Source organism: Arvicanthis niloticus, chromosome 8, assembly GCF_011762505.2.
Source record: "Arvicanthis niloticus isolate mArvNil1 chromosome 8, mArvNil1.pat.X, whole genome shotgun sequence".
NCBI lineage: Eukaryota > Metazoa > Chordata > Mammalia > Rodentia > Muridae > Arvicanthis > Arvicanthis niloticus.
Window position 1 is genome coordinate 62,183,134 of NC_047665.1, and position 23,194 is coordinate 62,206,327.

The window sequence follows — 23,194 nt, forward strand, 5'->3', positions numbered from 1 at the left end:
CTAACTTAATTGGCTTGACCTCGACTGCCTTAAAGTGCTCAGAACACATACATTAGCCTGTGGCTAGGCAAAGCTGTCCAACACAGCTTGTTCCTATAGTACAGCCTTCGAAGGTCATGTACTGTTTTGAATGTGGTATAGCTGCTTGGATTAGTGTAATTTTTTCTGAAGCTCAAGTTGGATAGCTCATTGTGGAGGGGACCACAGCCCAGCATCAAAAAAGGGTTGGACTGTGAGTGGCTAACCTTGGAAGAGACCCCCAAGTTCCTGTTCCAGGGTACAGTTTATCTGAGTGCTTACTGATCTCACACGATGTAAGCTGAGTGGTTGTAAGGACACTGTCTCATTTCCAGGAGTGTCACTGTCAAGTGAACGAATCTTTCACCATTTAATGGCCTATAGCAGGAAGTCTGGAATGACAGTAATTTCCATGTTGGAGGGTAGGCATCAGGGAAATACAGCAGTGGCCAAAGAATTGTCTAGATACTGTAAGAAGGGAGATGGTCCAGGGAGAGCAGAACGAGGCAGGCAGTGGTCATGAACAGAAGATGGGAATCAGTCCTACGTAGGCCTGCCAGGCCTGGGAAGTGAGCAGACAGGACTTAGAACTGGAGCTCTTCTGGTACGGTTTAACCCGTCCAGTACTTTATCCGTGCTGGAGTTTGATTGCAGTATATCATGTAGGAATGCAAACCTTTGTTATTGATGTTGAAAAGGAATTCTGAAACTGAGCAGCTTGGGAAAGATGGGAAATGTTTTCCCAGTCTTTGGGAGGCTTAGCTTCGAGTGTTCATGTCTGGTTCCGTTCCTGGCACAAAGTCCTCACAAGTGCTTCTCAGCACAGAAGGGAGGCCGGGATGAAAGGGTCTCTTGAATTGAGCTTTACGGTTTCTTTTGCCTGAGCATCTTGAGCAGATAACTGAATGAATTGTGTCTCTTCCCTGTTGCTGTTTTCTCCCACAAAGCCCCTGAAAGCATAACTTTATCCTCTAGAAATTTATGGTGTGGCATCATACCGAGAGTCTTGAACTGAAAAGCACTTTCTCACGGTATGGAAATGGAAGAGTTTCCAGCTGTCCAGACAGCCGTGGCCAGCACAAGTCTCCAGAGGGTCGCTTTGGGAAACTGCCGTGGTAACTGGTTTTCATCACAGACTCTGCAGCTGCATTGGCTGAATTTTAACCCCTGAAACTTTAATGGTTAACAATAACATAAAGTCTTTTGGAAGTTTAAAAACAATTTCTGGTGGTGTGGAGTAACTAGAGAGCACCCTGTGGCTGGCTAGCAGCCATGGCTGCATGTGAGCTGACCCCAGCCAAAATTTTGGAGTTTTGCACTCATTACAAAAAGAATAAGTTTTATACATTGGCCAAAATAGTTTACTATTAAAACATTGACTATTTGTATCTTTTCCACATTTTGAACTGGGATATTTTACACAGCGTTCTTGAACTAATCTGGGCCCTGTCAATTATGACTGTATTTTAGCTAGACCACGTCCTTTGTCTAGTTTTTTCCCTATCCCTAAGTCTTGCTCTGAAATAACGGTTAGCCGCTGCCTTTCTCCCGCTCCCCTTCAGTGGCCAAGCTTTGTGTGTACCTTCATGCAAAGGACAGTGGCCAGCCGCTTGAGAGTTTCTACTTTCTTTTTGGGTGTTATTGGTGATCTCAGTTTCATTCATTGAGCTTCCTGCATGGCAGCTAAGTCATTCCCACAGGCTTTCAGCTGCAGTTTTACAACCTGTCAAAACCAAATTGCCTTTGCATGTAGCGAGCTCTTCTTCGAAGACTCAGAAACACTGTCACCTATGGGTGACAGCCTGAGCTTGGCAGAGACTGTCCTACTGTGAAGGAGCTCAAGTTGTAGATTTGGGTGTTCCTGATGGTTGCAGTGAACAGTGAATGTTCTAAGACCCTGTATCACATATCCACCCACACAGAGGACCGGAACAAACACTGCCTGGCCATGTCTAAGGCAGCATGTGCTCCTGTTCTGGTTTTTATTTGCTGGGTTTTTTTGCTGGGATTTTTGTTTCTTGTTTGTTTGATGATGGTTGTGTGTATACATGTCACAACATGAAGGTGTCAGAAGACCTCAGTCCTCATCTTCCACCTTGTTTGAGACAGCAGGATGTCTGTTGTTTTGCCTCTGCATCCTCCAGGCTAGCTGGCACACATGGCTCTAGGGCTTCTGTCCACTTCCCATCCTCTTGTAGTAATGCTGTAATTGTTAGCATTACTGTATGTTCGGCTTTCACGTGGACTTTAGGAATTCCCACTCTGGCCCTCACAATTGTACATCAAGTGCTCTCACCTATTGCCCCACCTCTGCAGCCTCTCAGTCAACAACCTTCTAATAATCGTGAAAACTATTGATTATAAGGGATTACTAGTTCCGCTAAGGAAGGGAATGACTTGTTGAATGGAGTCAAAGCATAAGGAGTTGAATCGTCTTTAATATACAGGTAACACTGGACTCTTACAGTTAGTTGATAAGATTATAAAGCCTTGCATACTTATATGCAAGTTGTGTTTGCTTGATTTTGTGTTTGTATGTCTTCCCAGTTTGGCAGTCCCTGTGCTTGACTTCCTTATGTGACATGTTCAGTGGATGTTTAGGTTTTTAGTAGTCACTGTTGTGCATAGCTGTGGCTCATGCGGGCTGTTCCACTTCTGCATGAACCTTATTTATGCCTTTCTTGGTGAATGTTTCTATAGATACCACACGTACCAAGGTGAACGCGAGGCAAGCATATGCTCAGCTCTAGGAATCCCCGTGGAGCTTTAGACTAGTCACTCCTGCTTTGGGGATTTGAGAGTTTAGTTTGTCAGCATCTGCTCACATTCGAAGTGTCACATTGTGGATTTAGTTTGTGTTCACCTGATGATTAACCCAGTTGGACACCCCTTCACTATATATTTCCTTTTATGAAGGCCTGAATCAAGACAGGCTTCATGTCTGTTGTTTCCTGTTGGGGTTTGGACATATTCTTGCTAATTTATTTATTTATGTTCTAAAGAATTATTTACTTATTTTATGTATATAAGTATACTGCAGCTGTCCTCAGACACACCAGAAGAGAGCATCATCCCATTACAGATGGTTGTAAGCCACCATGTGGTTCCTGGAACTTGAACTCAGGACCTCTGGAAGAGCAGTCAATGCTCTTAACTGCTAAGCCATGTCTCCAGCCCCTCTTGCTAATTTATAGTTATGTATACATTCTCATGGACATAGGTATTGTATATCTCTGAGGCTGACTGTTGTGCTAACTAATTGTTAATGGGCAGAAACTAATCTCATGACCAGCTTGGATATTGATATAACCTTTTCATTTATCTTTTGAGTAGAGACCCCATAAAAAATCAATTCATATGTTAATCTTTTAAATACATTTATACACTTATTTTTATATTCATGAGTATTTTGCCAGCATATACGTTAAGCATACCACACTTGGGCAGTGCCTATGGAGGTCAAAACAGTATCTGATCCACGGAATAGAGGTACAGATGGTATGAGCTGCTGCATGGGTGCTGGGAAGCGAATCTGGGCCCTTCGTAAGAGCAGCAAATACTCTTAATCACAGAGTCATCCCAGCCTGAATGCCCATTTTAATGTAACCCTTTTCTCTTTGTTTAATGGTGTCATCATAGTGGCATTCCTTCAAGCATCGGATTTGAGAGAAGGGAATGGAATTTTTGTATTTTCTATAAAATCCTAGTGTTTTGTTATATTCATCTATTTGTATCTGTGTGTCTGTGAATGTAAGCTCAAGGGTGTGGGAGCTTGCACACCTATGCACATTGGTGAAGGCAGAAGAGCACTTCTTGTTCCTTTGAGCAGTCTCTGATTCTGGGACTCACGTGTATTTTCTCCAAAGCTTTGAGGTTGCTGCATCCCGACTCCCTTTTTCCTGGCTCATGAAGCTGTGGCCTTAACGTTATTCTCACACCAGTTGAACTTGGAAGCAGTCTTAAGAACTGTATCTGCAAGCTTACCAGCATTCTCCCTTAGCAGACTTGGTGGAAATGGCATTACTCTTTCCGTCATGGGCTAAATCTTCTACTGTGCCTGCTTTCCTGTTCCTCTCTGGTAGGGATTTAGTTTTTATTTTCTTGCCTTTTCCCACAATGCAGTATAAATCTCACAAGGTTGGACATTCATATCTGTTTTGTTTACTGCAGATGTGGGAAGGAAAAGAACGGTCAGGGATAATTGGAAGATCTTTGACTGGAGTCCTAGGAGGATCGAGCTGCCTCTAAGTCGAGGGCAGCCATTGGAGCATGTTTGGAGGGAAAGGAAATCAAGAATTAGGTTTTTGACATTCATCACATTAAACATCTCACTCTTGAGAAGGCAATAGGAAGTACAGATTGAAGGAAGAGGTCCACAAAGATGGAAAGTACTGACAGGCATCAGCAAAAAGGTGGCACAGCAGACTGGGAGAGCAGATGTGTTATGGCTGGAATCTGAAATGTCCTCAGGAGAGGACATTTGAACACATGGTCCCCAGATGGTAATGCTCTGTTGGGAGATCGTGGGACCTTTGGGATGTGGGGCCTTTGTTGTCTAAGGAGGGAGTGGTCTTTGAAGCTATATCTGCCTCTTGTTCCAGTCTTGCATTTTGTGTTCTGGTCAGCTAAGAATCAAGATGCCTATGTTTGCAAGGACCTGGCTCCACGACTTCCCTGCTATGACAGACTGAAGTCTGTCTAAACCTGAGTCAAATAAAGCCTTCTTCCCTCACGTTTCTCTTAGGCACTTTGTAATAGTGATGAGAAAATACAGGGAGCCGAGAGTAAGAGTCCAAACACAGCTGTGAGGCATGTGGAAGGCTGAGGGAATGAAGATGAGGAGAGCTTTGGATCGAGATAGAACAGGGTCTGTGTGAAGAAGGTGCTCGGTCGAGGAAGGAGCATCATCTACATCCAGTGCGGCTGGTGACATGACAAACGGCGTTTGGCACCATGAGGGTCTGTCTTGATGACTAGACTAGCTGAAGTGCAGGGAAGGAGTGCATGATTGGAATGAGTATCAGAAAGAAGCAAAAGGGACCTATGTGCACGTATGCCTCTAGACTATCAGTTACTATCTACGCTATTGCCATGCAGACCTTTCAGATCTTGGCTGAATAGAAGTGATCTTGCTGGGAGCATGGCTTAGTGTAAACCAGGCAGGTTATATACCTCAGTGGCTGGTCCACCTTTTCCTGTCATCTCAAAGAGGCAACTCCTTGAACAAGGTCAGGGTGAGAGCTCCTGTATGCACATATATTGTGACAGTTTCCATGGGAATTGGCTTAAGCTCCTCCCAGTTTAATGCTGGTAGAGTTCCTTGCTCTTTAAATATCCATCCTGTGCTGTTTTTTCTGATCCATGAGCACCTAAAATTTTGAGCACTCGAATTCTGTACCAAGTGTGCAGTGCCTTGACGGAGGTCACTGTCTGTTCTCCAGTCCTCAAGTGGATCTGCACGCTCTTGGGAGTTCTGTGCATCTTTTAACAGTTATTCTGGGAAGTCAAGCGCTGGATATTTTTTAATATTTTCTACAGGATCAGGGTGTTTACTTTGTGTTCTCTAGGAATCAGATAGAAACAAGAATTATTTTGTTGACATGTGAGAGGAAGAAGTAGGTGTGTGTGTGTGTGTGTGTGTGTGTGTATGTGTGTATGGGCCAGTGCTGTCTTCTTGATTCTAGTTGCTTTCCTATGAGCATAGGCTCATTTCTGGTGTCTTTATGTGTAACGTATTTACATGAGGCCTTTTTTGTTTCAAGTATAGATTGTTTTGGGATGCTCTGATTCTCCCCTAAGAAAGTTCCCAGGCAGTTGCCAGTCTTGGAAGTAGTAAACACTGTTTTATCTGCTCACTTTCAGAAAGATCCAGCTTCTTAGTGCATTGTTGCTCTTATTGGCAGGCTCTAGCCTTTCTCTGACAGGAAAGGCTTTCCATGCAGGCTGTTCCTGGAGGCTAGACTTTGAGTTTCCTGCTAGGAAAGAGCTGTCTTGTCAGGTTACAGGTCAGGGATGCAATTGCAGTACTCTGCCAATGCAAGCCAGGAGCTTTGTGTCATAATTGGGGGACTTTTGTAAATGCCAACAGTTTTGTAAATGCCAACTGTTGTTTATGTGGTATGATTTAGCAGAAAACTAGCCTCTACCAAGCCAATTCATACCATTTGTAGTTGGGTGTGTGTGGTGGTGTGTGCCAGCACTTGGGCTGGAGGTAAAAAGATTGTGATTTCAAAGCTGTTCTGCAGAATGAGACCGTCTCAAAGAATAAGCCAAACGAGGTTTATGAGGAGGAGGAGGAGGAGGAGGGGAAGAAGAGGAGGAAGAAGAGGAATAAGAGGAAGAAGAAGAAGGAGGAGGAGGAGGAGGAGGAGGAGGAGGAGGAGGAGAAGGATGAGGAGGAGGAGAAGAAGAGTTCAGTGTCTTCTCGATGTAGATTTCTGGAGCATGGTTACACACTTATCATTTAGAAACAAAGAGTGTCCAAGAGGCGACTGGGGTGTTTTCATTTTGAAAATGCTTTAATAAGTGTTGACAACACTGTTCTGCAAAATGTAAAGGTACTATACAAATTCTTAATACAAAAGGAATAAATTAAAAGCAGATTTCTTTTTTTAATTCTGCAACTTTGTCTACAACATACATCTTTCCCATTGATTACAGATGAACAGAATCCAGTAAAATCATTGTACATGCTCTACAGTCAGTCTCAGGAGCAACCTAAGCTCCCCAGTTATTAAACTAGAGTCCGTTTTCCACAACTTGTAATAAACTATTGACATGAATGGATATGTAAAACTTTACACCTAGTTAACTAAGCAGTAATTGGTCATCTGATAGCACCTGGGTGAGGCTTGCTATATTAGAACTAAACTAATACTGTATGAAAACAACACTCACCTGCATAGAACAAAATAAACCAACCTGGCTCACAACATAGTCTTCCGGCTGAAACAAGCAATTTCTTACATGTATCCAACAAATCCAATAGGGGCTTTAGATCAGACTGGGGACTTCATAGTTCATCTTCCTTTAAAGAACTGGGGATCTGTAAAGAGTTTGCAGGTGCTTGAATACAATACCTAGAGCGTTCACCACCAACCACAGCGACCATTTATCATGTCAGTCTCCAAGGACTAATGCTTATTATATTATGTACATTGTATTAACCGAACACAGCTAAACAGTAAAACCTGTTTTACTTAATCTGTCCTTACTACCAGACTATCACAATGATGTTCACAGCTCCCATTCCGTTTCCCTCTGCTCCCCAAGTCTATTACATTTAGATTCTTTCTGCATCTCTCATAGATCCGAAGGACTTCAGAATTGATTTTCAAACTGCTATGTTATAACCTGTAACCATGTAACCTTGTCTTGTTCTTTGTTTCCTTTTGGAGTTTTTCTGTTGCACCATAGTTCAGGCTAATTATTCAGGCATCTCCTTTTGGAAGAAAGAAAATGGGCACAATGTGTCACATTCCCTATTAGCTAAGGAAGGAAGGAAGAAATAATCCCCAAATAAACCTGCTTTATGTAGCTCCGATTATTGTAGTAGGAGCAAGAAAGGTAGCCCCGTCTCCATGCAGCCCCAGGGTTATTTTGTACCATCATATCCAGTTCCTCCTCATCCTACAGGGTTATCCCTGGAGTGTCTGAGAAGAGTACTGTTTCTGGAAGCTGGACTCGTCAAGCCAACCATGCCCAGCTGTGGGGTACCCAACCTTGAATGGGCGAAAGAAGGCCTCAGGCCACACGAGTATGAATGCTCCCATTTGACTTCCAGAGCTTTCCAAGCCACTGCAGAGTGAGCACCAGGGTCAGTCCTTTCTGCTATCCATTCCCAGATTCCTGGTCTGGTAGAGTCTATTTTTATTCTTGGATTTACGTACATGAGAAGCAAAGTCGTTTTTTCTTTTGATGCCACGGCTAACTTTCAGATTTGCTTTCCTCCTACCCTGGCTCCTGGTCTTAGATGCCTTTCCCACAGGAAGTCATTACAGACATAACCCCTGCAAGCCGCACTTGCACTGATGTGCACTACCTCCACAGAGACTCTTGTGCCATCGTTAGTAACCCAACTAAGACTGTGCACTGGTTAGTTATTATAAAAGTAATTCTGAGGCCTTTGAAGATTGATGGCTTTTTGGTTGTGTGTTAAGCATAGCTCAAAACACATGTAAACGAGCAGCTTGCACGCATGCTTTTTATTTTTTATTTTTTGCCTTTTATCCTCTTGGTATCTGTGGACAGAGGTGGTATATCAAGGTCACAGATACTGCTGGAGGTGGGTGGGCCCTTTGGGAGCTGAGTTGTTTCAACTCTGCTCTGCCTGCTGACTGGTAGACATGTAAAAAAAAATCTTCCTACCTAAGGGCGTACTTGAGTTCTCTGACTAAGCGACACACAGGAGAGGTCTGTCCTAGTTCGTACAAGTGTTAACAAACATAAAATGAACCACAACAGTAAAACACTTGACTAGATTGCAGTGTGCTTTTTCCCTTGGTTTCCCATAAAAAGGAAAATGAAAGGCCTTGTACAAAACAGAAAGGTCACACTTTTACTGGCTGTTCTAATGAGAGGACTGCTTTTGGCAGTGACCACTTTTAGCTTCCTCCCCATCCCAAAAGGAAAGAAGCTTAGGGGTGTAGGCTGAGGCCCCTGCATAGGGCGGTCCTCATGGTACCCTGCTCCTCCTCCCATGTCCAGACAGACAAGAGTCTGCCAGGCCAGCCACGCCTCCTTCATCTTCACTGTCCCATTGGGTTTGTTCCCGGACTCTAAGGGGGACACGGAGCTCCAGGAGATGGGTCACAACAGGACGTGGTCTGCAAATGGTTGACTTTCGACTTTCCCTTGTGCTGCACAGAAGCAGTTTAGAATTAAAAAGAAATTTCACTGCAGAAAAAGTGTTCCTCTTGGCCCCTCCTATCTGTTCATTGTTGAATGTGTCTAATCTTTGGCAGCATAGAACCGTTTGTGATCCTCCGGTGCATCTCTGAAGCACCAACCATCCTTTCTCACGCTTCCCCTTAGGAATCTTGCTGGCTGTTTCATTCGAGAATATTTGCTTCAGGTGTAAACTGATATCCCCATGAGGTGCTCTCCTCTAGAAGCACTCGGTTGGCCTAGCGTGGCAGCCGGAAACAGCTTTATATAGTCTCTGCAGGCAGGGCTTGCTTTTTTTCTATTCTCTACCAACGCTTCTCTTCTACAGGAATTGCATGTGTTGGCTTCCCCGACAGATGGTGGCCTGGGGCTGTCATGGCAGAGGGAAATCGCCAAGGTGCCATTGAGGATTGTTGTCTGGCTCTCTGGGCAAGAGAGCCAGGGAACACACAGTGGGTTCGGAACCTTCCAGAATGTCTCCTCAGTCAGGTTTTTGAGGGTGAAAGGGATGTGGAGACAGGAGAAAAAAGTGCTGAGGGCCGAAGCTGGTGCAGGTGACAGTGCATCTGGGTAAGGCAAATGAGAGGCAGTGAGGTGACTTGGAATGGCGTGGCGGTGGTCACATCTGGCCCGGCTGGCTCACACAAGGGTCCCGGGCTTGGCTTTTTCCTGCCCGTACCATTGGACATCAGCTAGCTCTGGATAGAGGGAGGAATCCAGGAAGCAGCTGTCACTGTAGCTCCTGTGGATCAGAGAGAGAGAGAGAGAGAGAGAGAGGGGAGGGGAGGGGAGGGGAGGGGAGGGGAGGAGAGGAGAGAAGAGAAGAGAAGAGGTCAGAGGCGAGAACTACAGAATACGCAGGATGCACTCTACAGATAAGCTGTCTTTCTGGCCCCACATAGGTGAGGCCCGGCAGTCTCCATTACAGTTGGTGCACGGAAGGTGTTCAGAGATTATGAGAGTCACACAAAAGGGACCCTCCTGAAACCTCAGCAAATGCAAGTTAATGCTCGATACAGTAGTCCTCAAGATCACGTGGGGACCTCAGAAATGCTCATGTCCAGGCCCGAGTCTGGACATGCTGCTGTGGGCCTGCGGAGCCTTCCCAGGCCTACATGATTTTCAGATGGAGCTAAGGCTGAGGAGTCCATGGAGCTGTATACCTTGGGGTGACTTCCTACATGATGGCCAGGGGCTTGCCTTACATCAGACCTGTGGTAAATTATCACTATCCTAGAAGAACAGTCAAAATGTGTGCCTTCCCTGGAGCAGTACTAAAGTGATACTCTAAATTGAGTTTTTAATGCCTTTTAAATCAATACTGTTGTGGTGTTTATAGAAGTATTTTTTTAAAAAACATACAGTTGGAACTGGGCCTGTAGCTCAGTGGTAAGAAGCATGCTTAGCATAGAAAGGGCCTGCACTTCATCCTCAGCACCAAAAAATAATATAAAACAAAAATGTATTTGTCTCTACATAGAAAAACAGACATTGAAGAAAACAGACATTTCATCAGGTAAGTGTTTTTAGTAGGTTAGATGGGAGTAATTCCTAAATATCAATGGTGCTCACACAGAGGAGCCCTAGTCAAGGGGTCCCTAACTGTCCCTAAGCTACCCTTCAGTTCCCATGCCTAGGGCCAGGGCCATACTCTGGGACTGGGCCGTTTTACAGGGTATCTTAAAGCTGTCAGTGCACTCCCTGACTTCTCCGGCTCATTATCTGACCTCTCCAGGAATTCATTGAATGAGTATTCAATGCTTTGTAAATGTCCCTCATCTGACCTAGCAAAGTCTGCGAGAGCTAGAAGAATCCCAAGTATTCTTGAATATTCAGGTAAACCACAGGACAGTCTTGTGCTTGGAGCACTGGACGTCCATGAGGTTAGAAGCAAAGGCCCTTGGTTATGTCACTGGCCTTAGGTGTCTTTCTTCGTATGTATCTGTTTGTTGGGGGTCAATAAGTAGATGATTTGGTTATACTTCATCTACATTGTCCCCCTGTTGTGAAACTGGCTTTTGTAAGTTGTGCCAGAAGAACCAAGAACTTTTACTGGGAAAGGTGGTTGGGCCCTGCTGCAGACATGCCATACTCCTGGGGAAACCAGTCCTTCGCCCTTGTTCACTCCTATCAAAGGGAACACATGACCCAGGGCTGCCACTTAGCTCTCCAGCCACAGTCGCTGGTTCAGACATGGCCAAGGGGCTTTGAAATCATCCACGGGGATGATTATTTCTTCACCGTGGTTGCAAACAACTAATGAGCTCTGGCCCCAGCGTTGCTCAGCTTCCCGGGTCACCAACTTATCCATGCTAAACGTATTGAGTTGGTTTCACTCTCCGATGCAGCAAATATTGGTACAGCTTCCTAGATTCTTACAGAAGCTGCTTTCCCGATTCACTTGTGATGTGGTCTCCTGGGGACACATTCCTGACTGCAGCATTGACTGTAAGGAGTCCCACCATCAAGTGTTTCTGGAGGTGAAGTGCTCTGAGGAAGTGAAAGGCTGGTAAGACCATGGTCTCGTCATGACTCAGCTGGCCTTTTGTGTGAGTGAGCTGTCACCCAGCAGTGTTCTCTCTAGTCCATCTTGAATTGACTCAACTCTGTTCCCACATGAGTGTGTTAAGTCCTCTCAGATGTCTGGTACCACCCCTGTCTCTTGAAGCACCTTATACTCCCTTCACAGTGGAGGGGAAAAATGACTCTAGTTCAAAAATGTGGTGTCCTTCCCTCTCAGTCCCTTCACTGTCACCAAAGTGTGAGCCATCCATCTTTATCCCCTGCATTCCTAATCCCCATTTGGCCAACTATAAAAACTTCCCAGGCTAAAGCGCTGCTCTTTCTATCCTGCAGAATGGGACTCTGCTATTCCCCTAATGGCACCCTCCCTACCCATGTATCCATGAAATCTGCATGTTTCCCTCTTGAAATGGTCTCTGCCTCCCCTCTTCACTGCTCTTTAAAGCCAGGGTCACGAGGAGTGTGTAAGAACTAAAGGGCATCTCTCATCTCTGAATCCTTTTAGCATTTTGATCATTTAGCATTTGAGTTGTAGAGCGCTCAGTACTTTTGCGTGGCTGTCTCTTGCTCAGAGCCTGAGTCAACTGTTTTCTACTAAAGCCTTTTCCCTCACTTTGCCGTGGCCCCCTCATAACTTTAGTGGAACCTCTTAGGTGCTATACAGTTCGTTACTTAGACTTTCAGGGCCCTCTGTTTTGGACGTGGGAGATCAGCATTTTGCAGCTTGCAGTGTGCAGTTGACTCAGCAGCCAGGGTGGCTTCCAGGAGTCATTCTGAGCTCCCAGGTGGTGGTGGTAATTTACAAACCACATTTTGAAAAGCAGGACTCTGACATTTGGTGCAACTTGCAAATATCATTGAAAAGCGGTAGGATGATGAGTTACAGTATTGGGGGTGTGGTGTTCATGGAGAGAGCGTCTGGAACTGGTAAACAACAACGGACTGCTACAATTTGTCTTTGTTCTTAAAGCCTGGAAAGTCTAAATATACTAGGGGATGGGGTGTCGTGTCTTCCAGGAAGGAGCATGGGGACTATCCTACATCTGATGTAAAAACACACATCCAAACATATAGCGCCACATGTAGCTAGAAATAAAACATAAAAATAATAGCTTCCACACTATTCAGACATTTCCTCCTGGAAACTATGACATGGGCAGAGGCAGCACATATGTGGGACATCTGGATCACACACGTGGGCAGGAAGAACAAAATGTTCCCTTACAGTACCTCTATTCATCAGTACTTTGGTGAGTTGGAGACTCAGACCCATCCATGATGGGAGAGTTTTCTGTTGCTTCTCTGAACAAAGGAAAGCGGAAGGAGAAGAGAAGAGAGGTCGTGTTACATAGGAGAATGGACACACGTGATTAGTAGCAGCTTATTAACACACTGGAAAGACCCAATGATCATACCCATGTGTCCGTGACACAGTAAGAATCATGCAGAACTGCTCAGGATCCGTCGCTGAGCAACAGGACCTCAGTAGTTCCGTTAGGAAGGCAGAGAGTGGCAATTTTTCCCCACTGTCTTGTTTTCTTATCACATTATTCTTGAGTAATTTTTAATCTGGCAAAACACTGGCCTTCAAGGACAATAACCTTCTGTTTCCGGTTTGTTGTGAGCCTCACTGGCTACATGTGGTAACAGAGGCAACTTGAGAGAGTGGGCATGGGAGGGCTGCTTGTAAATTTCAGAGCCTGACTGTCAGTCAAATGATAGTCTTATGGTTAGATCAGATAAAACTGGGCATGACCCACAGAGGATCCCAAGTGTCCTGGTTGGATGGTACCATTTAGCCTATAGAGGTATATAGTTGTGTGGCTCTGGTATGAATTAGTCCTGGGAGACTTGCAGAGCCTAAGCCAAGAAGCTGTCTGGACTTGGAGGCTGGAGCTGTAGAGTGGATGGTATAGACAACAATCAGCGATTTATAATAAAAAGAGAGGGGTAGCTACTGGCAAAAGCCACCCTAGGAATAGACATGACAAACACTAGTTGCAGACTATATGTTTTTTTTTTTTTTTTTTTTTTTTTAATTTGAAAAGAGTAAAGAGGCAGTTTGGGGATGGTTCAGTGGGTGTCCAACCGTTGATCCTAATGACCCAAGGGTTCATTTAAGGATACCCAATGGGCCTACCCCCAGAGCTTCTGATTTAGTAGGTTTTGGGTAGGCCCAAGAAGATTCCAGGTGAAGCCCAAACTGCTGGTCTAGGGTCCACATTTTAGGACCTACCAGAAAAGTATGGAGTGTGTGACTTATGTTCTCTGTCTCACTTATAAATCCAAAAGACCTAGCTACTTCCCTTGCCAGGGAGCAGACTGGATTCCATGAAACTCACTTATGTTCAAAGAAGCTGTCAGCCTTTGTGTTTTAAGTATTCAACAAATGTTGGCTCCCCAGAAGAGGCCTGGTGTCAAGTCACTGCAGATAAATGTGGAGGAGTAAAGATGGCAAGTGTGGGAACCTGGATGCAGGCAGTAGGACCAACTGTGGGACCGTGGTGTTCTTATAATTCAGCTTGCAGCTGTCAGGTTTTCCCAGACATGCTCCCCAGTGCCCAACAAAGCAAGCGCTGGGGATTACGCTGGCTACGTGATCCACTTCCAGTAACCAACAGGTGTTGACAGAATGGACCATCTAAGAGGCAGCACCAGAAGAGGAGTCGGGCAGAAAGTGCCAGCGTGTGATACCAGCAGGACACTTGTGTCTGCTTGACCCTTCGGCAGATCAGAGCATCCTAACTGACCCTAAGTCCACACTTCCAGTTTCAGTATTTCGCTGTGGGTGGCCTCTATTTAAAGGTCTCAAGGTACAGTATCTCCTTTGCTGATGAAGAACAACTGCTTAGCCTAGACAGGAGCCCCTTTTCTTTGGATGCATCTTGATATTAAGACATCAACCCCACTTAGAAGCCTGGATAATGTCTGACTTGGGGTTCTCTCTCCCACCCTTGCCACTGACATTTTTGCAGAAAAATCAAATGCTGCCTGGAACTGAATCCACTTCTTTGCTTGCCTTGTTACAGCCCAGGAATCACTACCTTCCTTTAAATAGAACACACAGAATTCATCCCCATCAAAAAACAGTAGGCCAGCTGGGGAGAAGGTGACAGCCTAGGGAGATTGTTTTCATTCTTGGCACCCATTTGCTGATGCATCCTCCCATGGCTGGGACCTCAATACTGATGATGTCCTTACTGGCTAATGTAATTTAGAGCCCAGAGGAACCAAGTCAACTACTGCACAGGACAACTCACCCAGTTTGCCAGGTCAGGATGTGGTGGGGACTGCTTGGTGGGGTGGCTCCAATTTCACTTGACGGTGTTGAGCTTCTCTGGCTTTGAGGTAAGGCAGCTATTTGTAGTTGGTGTGGGAAAAGCAGGGAGAAGACAGTAAGAGCATGCACGGAGCTCATAAGTCAATGACAGACATGAAGGACATGATCTTGTAGGCAGGGTCATGGCATTTGGTGGGAAATGCCTTTGTTCCTCCAACTGTATTTTCTCTTAACTTTGTCCCCCCGCCCCCATTCTGACCGAGGCCACAGGATGATTTCTACAACTGCATAGAATGAGAAGCCCCAGTGTTTCTGTTGTGGAGACCTGAGCATAGAGGGCTGCCTGGGGCATTTTAGAGGTGGCTCCTGTGTGAGGACCATGCTGTATTGTTGGAAGGGCCTCCAGACTTACCATGTGCTTCTTCAGTAACCCTGCAAATGAACAGCGCTTTTAACAGCTCATATGTGTTACAGATTTACTCCAAATGTGAGTAGATCTAGTCAGGAGAACTCAGCACCAAGTAAATCCTACGGTGATGCTTCTTTTGCACTTTTGGTGGTGACAGCAGGTTTGTGTGTGTTGGGGGGGGGGAGATACAATTTACTTTAGTAACATCTTCCTGCTATTTAATAAAGCAAATCCACATAAACATGGCGGTTCTGAGAGAATGAACCACTCCCATCTTTTAGCCCTTCGTACTTGACCACTGGATCTGGGAGGACTAGAACCAATCTTGACCTTCTAACGTGAGGGCACACATTACTGTATCCATTCTCGGGGGTCCTGCTGGGAAGCCAGGGGTTTAATTTACACATAAATAGGCAGAACCAGACAAAGGTTGTAGGACCCTGAACTGCCAGATGGTTTGTAGTCCAGTCCCTGGAGCTTGTTTGGCATGTGTGCCCTAGTGAAGAGAGCAGTGGGGACACAGAGGCAGAACGTGCAGCTTCTTTGTTGGGCTGTACCTTTCAGGGACTCTCATCTCCAGGTCCTGGCTTTTTAGTCAATTTCCTGACCTGGAGTTCACAGGTTTTCACTTCTGCCTTTGTTCTTGTTTCCTCCTACCCTCCCTCATTTCTTCCGCCTACAGTAAAAGGCTGTAGTATTTACTTTTAACTACTCTCTAAGCGGTATGAGTATAGAGATGACCACCACTGATCTAGCACAGGTAATCACTCAACTAACGTTGGTTAGTAGCATCATTTCATAGAGAACTTAAGGGAAGGGACAGTTCTCCCATCTTTTGCTTGATTTGCTACTGTACAGTGCTTTGGGTTCAAACCCCAGTGTGACACAGTATCAAAGACACTGGAAGTAGTAGCTGAAAAGCCAGGAGCAGCCAAGTTACCTGTGCAGACACAGCGGTCAGGTTCAGAGAGCAAACACTTCTTTCCCCAGGGCCCCAAGATCCAGGCCCCACTTTAAGCCCAACCTTTCTTGGTAAGGTTAGAACGTGAGTCTCTAACCTACAAGAATTTTCCTCGCACCCTTGGCAGGATAAACCCTGTGGCCTGACTTCATATGGCTTTCTTCCCTTAACTAGAAGGGCTAAAAAAAATGCTCGCTCTGTGCCAGGGGTTAAAGGAAGAAGGAACACCTGGGTTGGGGTAAGAACCATGGCTTCCCACATTCCACAGCAAGGCCTCCAGAAGCGACTCCCTTTCTTGGCAACCTTCAGGCTACCCAAGTCACCATCATCCGGCCACCCTACTCACCTGACGTGGCCTTGCACATCTGGGGCATCCTGGTGACCCTGCTGTGCGCCACGAAGGTGCTCTGGGAAGAGGTGCTATACTGAGAGCCGCTGTCCGAGGAGGTGGAGCTGGTGTGCGACAGACGGCTGTGCTCCTTGTGTGACGCTGTGGAGCGCTGGTACCACTGGCGCAGCTCATCGGACACAGCGGCACGGCCAGAGCCTTTGTCGTGGGCGCCTTCACGCCCCAACGAAGGAGTCCGCAGGATCTGAGAGCGTGATGGCGTAAGGCGGCCTGCGTCGCCCTCGTCACCACCCCCGCGCCAGCTCTCTTTGAACAGGCCACCAGCCGTGTAAGAGTTGGAGGTCTTAAACTGTGCCTTGACGCTGTAATGGCCCTCCTGGTCGCTCTCCAGGCTGCGTACCACCACGGGTGTGGCACTGCCCTCGATATATAGTGGGTACTCCTTGATGCGGTACTGGGAACTCGGCTGGCTCTGGCTGTGCAGGTACACACCACCTCCAGTGCTCACAGCCCCACTACGTGCTGCTAGGTTGGGCATGCTGCCTGAACTAGCTGAGCCCAGTGCGCCTGCTGCCCGCTGCCTCTGTCGTTGTCGCTGCCGTGCCTTGGATGGTGAGTCCTCAGCCAGCGTTGAGTAGTTGGCATTCATCTGTGCCGGGTAGTAGTGCTCTGAGCTCGAGTGGCTGGTGCACGACGAGCAGTCATCCATGGGGTCTGAGCCATTGCTGCTACGAGTCCTCGGGGTGTAGAAGTCGGGGCTTCCAGTGTCGTTCTCTGAGCCCAGAAGCTTGCCCTGGGACTCCAAGCTGGAGCTTCGATGTCTAAAGTGCAGTGCGAGGCTGTGCAGTCTTGTGGGGCTGATGTCCACTGACCTGTTGGGGAGACAGGATTGATCTTAGAGTTCTGGATCAAACGGTCCCATGAAAGCCACAGGCCAGGCTCAGGGCCTCTACCAATGGGAGAGCCCAGCGAGGTTACCCATGGAAAGCTGGGTACTTCCCAAGGTTCCAGGAGAGGAAGGGAACTAAGAATCCTTAGAGTCCGAGTGGAACCTAGGGAGTGGCTGAAAAGTGTTGAACAATATCCCGAGGACTTTTGCTTCTTAAGAAAATGATGCTATTGATAGAGAAGCAAATTATTACATTACATTCTAAGCATTATATTAACCCCTTTAAAATATTGATTGCAGGTAATTAAAAAACCCAAAGTCCCTCAAAACCACAAAACTAACAACAAAAGAGTCTCACAGAGACCCTCTTGTGATTGAACCAAAGATTCCTCTGAAATGAATGCCAATGTACTAATAGCTTTTTCTTAGGGGGTTCTAAAATGGAGGGTCAGTGAAACATGGAACCCCTAAACATGAACGATTACAAATACCTACCAGTAGTACTTTGCCTCCGATCCATCAGTATCAACAAGAGGAAGATGATGGTACCCAGTGATAGGATGTCTTATGCAAATTCATAGCGACTCTTGGCTACATACAGGTAGAAGTTTACTACATAACCTTTACCAGTGGCCTTCTGTGACCCAGCTTTACTTCTTAGAGAAGGGATGTGATTCAGGAAGGCCTATTTTTCTGTTCCATTTCTTTTGGTCATTATAAATGTATACCTTGAGGCATTAAAGTAAGTCCAGAATAGATTTTAGACCTCATGAGAAAGATCTATGAGGAATGGATTTGTGGAGCAAAGATTAGCCTGGGGTGTACATGGCTGTGCTGCACTTTCCCACATTAACTGGATCCCTGTTAGCTGTCTCTAGGAGGCTGGGGTTCTCTGGCTCCACAAATTCCTGGATATGGATAGAGTTGACTATATTGAGTGTCCAGGGTAAAGTGAGCTGAATCAAGTCTGACCTTAGCTCCCCTGTTCACTGGGCTAGGTTGGAGCCAATGGTGTCTTCTATACTAAGGTCTGGACCAGAAAGGCAGGTGGCCTGAAGGCCCAGCAGACTCACCTTGTGGAATGAACATAGTGGGGACTCCGGACACGCAGGTCTGGGGTGGACGGCATGCTGGACTGGGAGTTCCAGTGTGGGAGGCTTCGGATGGGGCTATTCTGCAAGGAGCTGCTTACTCCTGCCTCAGTACAGCTCCCTGTGCTGGGGAAGCGCTTGTGGCTGCTGCAAGCAAGCAGAAGGAAGCCATGTTGGTCAAACGAATACAATGCGGCCACGTTCCCCATTGGCAGGGGCTGACTAGCTTGGCTCTAATTGTAGGGAGAGCTTGCTCGGGACTCCAACTCTCACCATCCCACCCCTCCCCCTGCACCCATGCAGTTAAGCACAGGTTGACTATCCTGTGGAGCCTCCATCTTGAACAAGTATTGCTTTCCAAGAAACAGTACCTGCTAGGGTACCCTCTTGGAGCTATATAATTAGGGAACATGAGGAAAACAGAAGCGGACCTAAATGTCTTCCAGATAATCCTCTCTATGATGTTGATATTAACCAAGTAATGAGCAGCTTGCATTACAGCTGCGTGGCTCCAGAAATCGGCCGGAAGATGGTGTAGGGTTCTATGCCACCTTGAGGATCCTCTGATCGGGCTCTCCTTTGCCAATCTGGAATGCTGCTGGCTACAATTTCCTAATTAATTCCTGTGGAATTTAACAGCATTAAAGCCATCTGCCAACAGGTTGACTGTGAGCCAAACCCTTACCTCCCCCATATACACCTTCAGATGACAAATCTGTACTTCTATGGGTTTGACAGCAGAGGGCGTTGTGAGCAAAGCTGAACTGTAAGTTCCAGGAAAGAAAAGACTACCCTTTGAGAATGCTGAGATTTGTAGGTTCTAATGTGGGGCAAGCCTTTGATTCTGTTCAAGCGTGGCTGGCTGGAGACCTCATTTGGGCATCCTAAAACGCAGCTCACCTGGAATGACCACCGTGGGAGGAGCGTTTCTTCACCTTCTCATAAGGCTCGTCTAAAGATGACTCGCTCCACATTTTGGGCTTTAAGGGTGACTTGTCATAGTCAGTACGGTGATAGTGCATCTGCCTGAGTCCTTCCAGAGATTGTGGTGGAGGAGGCCTGTTGTGTGACGACGGTGGCCGAGGAGGGAGTCCCTTGTGTGGTGACTGTAAGGGGGATATTGTGCTGGTAACCTGAGAGTCTTCTGCACAGACAGAGGAGGAGGGACTGATCAGAATCATTATTTCTACAAACCTAGAGATGGAGCCTTTGCCCAGACACACCATATCAGTGCCTTGGAGCTACACATCAAATATGCACAAGGACCCTGAGCCCAGGACCTCAGACATGCTAAGCAAACGTTCTAGCATAGAGCTATGCCATAACTTATGTTTGAAGAAACACTAAACATGTCTCATTTGCTCTGGGGGCTGGGGAGTTAACCTTCCGGAGGATTTTATCTGCTCTGTTAATCCCTATGTCTTCAGGGTTAGAATGACAGCTGGCACCCAGTAGGTACTTAATAAATATTGGTTGGAGAAAAAACAAGTTGATATATCTATCAATTATAATTAAGTGCTGATAGGTCTGGCTTCTACCATCCGTGTGCCCCTCACAAGCCTACTAACATTCTCTACAACCTGTCCTGGCATATTTAATTCTGTGATGTCAGAATGGAGCCCAGAGCCTCGTGCTAGGCTTTCCACTGAGATACATCCTCAGATCTGCTCAAGGTGTTTTGGAGGAAGAGGTTCCCAGTTCTGTGGGACCATAATGGCCTAGGGTTACAGGGAAAGAAGGGTCTAGGGAACTTCAAACCTGGGCACCTCAAAGGTAGGCTGGCAGGGGTTGGCTATCTCCCCAGTTTCAACCCAGCGCCATAAAGCCAGCTCCGGCCACAGCAACCCTGGTATGAATTTATTACCCTGACAGCTATTAGGCTTCACTCCTGGTTTGACCTTATAAGCCTCCCTCCCCCAACTCCTGAGTACATAGATGAAGCATCTTCCAACACCCTTGTCCTGGTTATTTGTACCAGCCACACAGACCTCGCCCCAGAGACCCTGGCTATCTTCCCAGGGGCATAGACACCCACTCCACCCCACCCCAATAAACCGAACCAGTTCTCTTCCTGAGTTTGTTCATTGCCTGCACACTCGTCATTGCCTGCCTAGATCCTGCACTGCACTCACCTACACCAGGCTAAGCTTCCCCCCCTCCAGTCCAGCTCTTGCGTGTGCAATATGCCCCACCCCCACCCTGTCATCCCCCAAGTGGACACCCAGCAGCACTGTCCCAGTAGTACCCTCCCTCCACCATCTCTGGAGTGCAATTTAGCACATCTGTATGCTGGATGGCATACAAAGAAAGCAAACCCATTTAGACAAAGGCAGATGTCTCATAAGGCACAGTGACTCTTGCCTGTAATTCCAGCACTTGGTAGACAGAGGCAGTCAGATCAGCAGTTCAAGGCCAGCTTCCGTTACACAGTGAGTTCAATACCATTCTGAACTACTTGGGACCTGGTCCAATTATAAACAAAACAACAATCCCCCAACTAAATCCCCAAGGTTCTGTCTGGAAGGAACGAGCTATGGGGCAGAGAAGGAAGGAAACTGAGTAGACGTGTAGAGGTGAGGGGTCTAGATGTAAGAGGAGGTTCCATTCAGCTGAGGAGAGGGTGGAGAGAGAAGGGGAGGGAGAGAGGAATTCTGAGTGTACTTAGATAGTGTGGGACCTTGAATTTTAGGCAAGGAGTTGAGATTTGGCCTGAAAGCTACAAGAAACTTTCTTAACACATGCATAGATGTATCAGGGTGAAAATCCTGTTTTAGAACTATTATTCTTGCAGTTTTGACCCTGGGAAAACCAACAAGAGACACTAAGAGGGTTTAATGAAGAGATCTGGTGATAGGTGGCTTTGGGAAGAGAAGGAGTGCTCGGTGCTCACAGGGATGGGGGAGGGGAAGGCTAGAGGGAAATCCCACCAACCATTTATGGGATCTTAGATCCATTTTCAATTTTTGTTGTTTCACAGTCTAATACTCAGCCACCAAAATTCAAAGGCCAGATATATGTGTTCTGGTCTACTCCTACTAGCCCTTCAAATCAGACAAGAGGCATCTCTAGGATGTGAGAGCCTCAAGTGGGAACACAGGACTCGGGTACGCAGTCCCAGCTCTCAGAAGGTTTGAGGCCCAGGACATTGGGCAAAACTGTTCTCATGATGTCTCAAAATTAGCTAATGACTACATATATCCCTGGGGACTCCTAGCACAAGGGGACTTCAACTTGTTCCTTCCTCAGCAGAATATGGTGACACTGATCAATGCTACACGACAGGCTTCTGCGTTCTCATGGAACAACAGGGCTTCCCCACCCATTTAATGCGGCAGACAGTCAGATTCAACAATCTGATTTCTAATAGCAAGACCAAGACAACTGGGTAGCTGTTCCTTAAGCTTTCCCCACATCAAGAGCAATCATTATTATTATGGCAATTATCATTACTACTGTGACTTGGGCAGGCCTTTCATGTTTTCTGTCTGAATAGCCACTTACCACCAAGTGCCTGAGGTTTTCCTAGAGGGCAAAAATAATTAACTACCAGTTAATAAATTTCCATATAATTAGTGTTCTCAGCTTCCAGTGTTTTGGTTTAGCAACCGTAGAAAGAGCTTCAGAAATGGTTCTAAGTCTGGAATGCCTGCTTCTGTTGAAGGGCAGGAGGGGCTTTCAACTTCTTTTCTAAGACCGACCAAGAAAATATTCCCTGGCAGTTGCCAGGTTTGAGAATTCAACAGGAAATAGAACAAGTTTCCAAGGTTGCCCGTGTTGCTAAAGGGACATTCTCGGTCTTGACTTAGGAGCAGAGGATGGGCCAAGTCCTTCCTCTGCCTCAGACTCTCCCAGGAGGTCCCACCCTTAGTTGTGTGACCAAAATCAATGCCTGCCTCTTTCCGTGTGTGTCAGGGCTACCCAAAGGAAGACACATATGATGCAAGTTCTTTACTTCAAAATTTTCTACTCCTCCCCCCCTCCCACTTTATTTTTTGGCCCAAGGGTGGAACTCAGGGCCTTGCATACAATAGGCAAATGGTCTCTCATATGCTCCCAGGCCCTTGTTTGGTTTTGACACAGGGTCTTGCTATATAGCTCAGGTTGCCTTGAACTTTTTCCTGCCTCTGTTTCCACCTCTTATGTGCTGAGATTACAGGATAAAAGTGACCATGCCAGCCAAAAAAAGTGCTTTGACTATTACAGAGACAAGATACCGCTTCAAGAATATCATCTAATCTTTTGGCTTATATGGGCCAAGCTGGACCAAGAATAATTCTCTAGGCTATCTATCCCAAGAGTGTCCAACCCATGCCCATGGGCTATCAGAGCATGCATGTTTATTTTCTATGCTACTGGAACACAGGGTTGTGGATTGGACACCCCTAGAAAAATCAGTGTCAGTGTAGCACCACCTGAGCTCAACAGTGACTCTTGGAGAAAAAAAGAGCCTGCAAGGCATCCAGCCAGCCACTGTCTCAGACAGCTTTTTTCCTGTCTACAAGGCCATTCCCAGGTGGCACATGGAGTAATCTGGGTTTAATCCAGATTACACTTAGAAGAACAGAGAACGGGAAAACCTACCATCTTCCAGAACAAGGGCATCTGAGAGAGAGCTGTCTTCGCTGGCGATATTTCCATCTAGAAAATAAAAAGTGAAAGTCTGCAGGGTCAACATATTTTGGAAACAAAGCCCAGTATGTAGGAAAGAAAACCTGACCTTCCCTCCAATCCTGGCAACACCCTCCCATCTTTTTTGCATCAGTCAGGAAGGAAGCCATGAAACATAAA

General features: G+C 46.3%; 1 protein-coding gene across 9 annotated transcripts in view; it reads right to left on the minus strand.

The window, feature by feature from the left end:
- Positions 1 to 6,517: 6,517 nt before the first annotated feature.
- The window catches only part of Frmd4a (FERM domain containing 4A), a 579,690-nt gene continuing 563,013 nt past the window's right edge, over positions 6,518 to 23,194 (minus strand). For 7 of the 9 annotated variants that reach the window (XM_034509724.2, XM_076939471.1, XM_076939470.1 and 4 more), the window contains exons 18-23: positions 22,988 to 23,044; positions 19,307 to 19,550; positions 18,389 to 18,553; positions 16,424 to 17,298; positions 14,688 to 14,784; positions 8,554 to 9,646 (exon numbers count right to left, since the gene is read on the minus strand). In XM_034509724.2, the coding sequence (XP_034365615.1) occupies positions 9,544 to 9,646; positions 14,688 to 14,784; positions 16,424 to 17,298; positions 18,389 to 18,553; positions 19,307 to 19,550; positions 22,988 to 23,044 (1,541 nt within the window). In that variant the 3' untranslated portion in view covers positions 8,554 to 9,543. Of the gene's footprint in view, positions 9,647 to 12,657; positions 12,730 to 14,687; positions 14,785 to 16,423; positions 17,299 to 18,388; positions 18,554 to 19,306; positions 19,551 to 22,987; positions 23,045 to 23,194 lie in introns of all 9 variants that reach the window. The other 2 variants (XM_034509726.2, XM_034509723.2) reach the window with 2 other exon arrangements.